Source organism: Amphimedon queenslandica, unplaced genomic scaffold (genome assembly GCF_000090795.2).
Source record: "Amphimedon queenslandica unplaced genomic scaffold, v1.1 AMPQUscaffold_13450, whole genome shotgun sequence".
Classification (NCBI taxonomy): Eukaryota; Metazoa; Porifera; class Demospongiae; order Haplosclerida; family Niphatidae; genus Amphimedon; species Amphimedon queenslandica.
The window spans coordinates 265,785-268,340 of NW_003546314.1; the positions used below are offsets into that span (position 1 = coordinate 265,785).

At 40.5% G+C, this 2,556-nt stretch overlaps 1 protein-coding gene across 1 annotated transcript in view; it reads left to right on the forward strand.

Annotated features, from left to right (window-relative positions):
- Positions 1–1,576: 1,576 nt before the first annotated feature.
- LOC100638895 (leucine-rich repeat serine/threonine-protein kinase 2-like) overlaps positions 1,577–2,556 on the forward strand; it is a gene marked incomplete at its 3' end in the record, with an annotated part of 7,593 nt that continues 6,613 nt past the window's right edge. The window contains exon 1 of the mRNA XM_019995253.1: positions 1,577–1,630. Within this exon, the coding sequence (XP_019850812.1) occupies positions 1,577–1,630 (54 nt within the window). The remainder of the gene's footprint in view (positions 1,631–2,556) is intronic.

A 2,556-nucleotide genomic window follows, 5' to 3' on the forward strand; every position in this document is an offset into this window, starting at 1 on the left:
TTATGACACTCACTCTGGAGCACTCTAGGAAGAGGAACAAGAAAATGGACGCCTTTGTTGGACACCTTGCTCTATCCTCTCAAGAAAAGAATGATATTGCCTGGAGTGCTCACTTGGGCGGCACTACACTATCAGCCTGGGACACTCAGAACGAAGAGCATCTGTACGACATTGATGTGAGGGAGGTACTAATGAAACAGATTGGGATTGGAGACGAGTCAGCGTATGATGCCATTATGACCTGCATGACGCCTGCCTTGGACGTGGTGTGGGTTGGGATGGCAACTGGACACATCCTCCTATTTCATGAACAGGAGCTCATAATGCACTTCCATCCTTACACTCAGCACCTTAGGTTCCTCATTACGGTACCCTGCGAAGGACCCTGTCAGAAGGAAAAGTGTATGGTGGTGAGTGGAGCCAAAGGTTTCCAATCACCACTGGAGGGATACCCACTTGATGACTTCCCTCAAACTGAAGAGGATAAGAGCCAGTCTCTTGATAACTCTGGAGTAATGATACTGTGGGAGGCATACAGTGGAGCAACACTACGTCAAATGAAGGTAATAGAAGAGGAGAGCCCTGGATACCTTGATAATCACAAGACTGTGGCTAGGATGATCAAGAAACTTCAATTCAAAGATGACACACACATTGTCAAAGATCTCACTACGACTACTACTGATGAATCAGAGAGCAGTCCGAGTGTCCCTATTGATGACACTTGTGAGACTTTGAAACCTTTTGAGACAAGCTACACACCAAATGATCACTCACCTGATCCAAGGTCTTCCATGATGTCTTATGCTGGATCTGAATCTGGTAAGGACGTGCCTCTTGATAAATCCTCTTCCAGGTCCTCACCGGAGCCTATTGAGAACCCAAATACCTCCAAGACACACACAGAGGGACTCCCTTTCTCTTATAAAGTTGATGCAAAGCAAATGCAAGGAGGAGATGAGCCAACAATAGTCCATCACTCAAGGGCAGGAAGCTATGCTCTTACAAATGAGACATTTGACATTGATATTCAAGGAAGATGCCAAGGCCAGTTGCTAAGAATATCTTGTCCTAAGCCAGTCTCACTACAGACCTTGTTAAGTAAAGTTAAGATGGAAGGTAACTTTGAGAACATTGAGGATTTCAATATGGCATACAGACAGGGCGACTCTGGTGAAGTAGTTTGCATTAGTTCTCAGGACAAGTTTGATCAGTACATGGAGATCAAGAAGAGGCCTAACCTCTTGCTGTATGTATCGGCATCAACTGCTACTGATGGAGAATGAAACGCAAAGAGCAAATAAACAAGTGATTGACATTTTAAAACTAAAATTAAAATAATAAATTAATCCAGTTCTTAGTTTATTTTTACAATTTTTTGTATTATTATAATTTTATTTTTATTTATTCTATGTTTATTTAAAAAAATTTTTAATTTATATTTTTTATTATTTAAAACTTTTTATTTTAATTTTTTATTTATTCATTATTTTTATTAATTTATTTTTTGTGTTTTTTTAATTTTATTTTATGATCCTGAGTTTGTTAGGGAGATCATGCTACCAATGCTGGACACATGGAGTATCAGTTCTGGATGAATGAGAGCACTAAAGTGCATACCCTCGCCACAGTCTGTGTGTAACAATTTTAATAAATTAACAGAAAAATAATTAGTGAAAGTTTTGACACAGAAAAGAAGCTTCAGCATGTAAAAACTTAGTGAATGTTTTGAGACGGTGAATTTTTTGTTTTTTTAGACAAAGAAGAAGCTCCAGCATGCTTGCTGCACTGCTGCAGCAATGTAAAGGTGTGGCTGCAATGAAGTGTGGCTCAATCAAGCCATGCTCCACCCGCACACACAGTAGTCTAATGGTGGCACATGGCTCTAAGTGGTGAAGAAAGCTTTAGTTTTTCTCGACTTTTAAACAGTTTAGCATACATTTGTTAGGCTCTATTTGTTGCATACAAACGTCTATTGAGCCCCTGATGTTTAAAGACTCTAGCCGCTACTTCGGGAGAAGAGAGCCTCGTGTAAACTCACAAAAGTATGAGTTTTTGGGCTACCATATCTTTAAAACGAAGATGATTTGAGCAATCCCTCTCATATTAATGAAAGATGAGGCTTTGCTTTATTGTTTTATCTGCCCAGTTGCTCTTTTGCTCACACTATGAAAAAGTTGTCGGGGAACCGACCTACGTTTGGCGACTTTGCCAGCTTCTTTTTCCACGGAAAAGAAAAATATAGCATTCCCAAGACGGAGAATAACTTTTTCTAGAGCTAGTGTTGATTATAAGACTCTTTAGGACTAGACAAAAAAGCAGTGTCAGCTCAAAAGTGGAGGTCAAGCGAACACACACACACAGACAGGACGACTGCTTTACCCTCGCTTCCACGCCTACGCGTGGGCTCGGGTAACGAGTGCACTATAGCACATGCCCTCGCCACAACCAGTGAAGTGTAACGCAACAAAAGTGAAACAGTAATGGTTTTTCAAGAAAAAATTGGAACGAATGTTGCTGACTTTCTGTTTAGCTACCTTGCTGCTGCAGCAATTA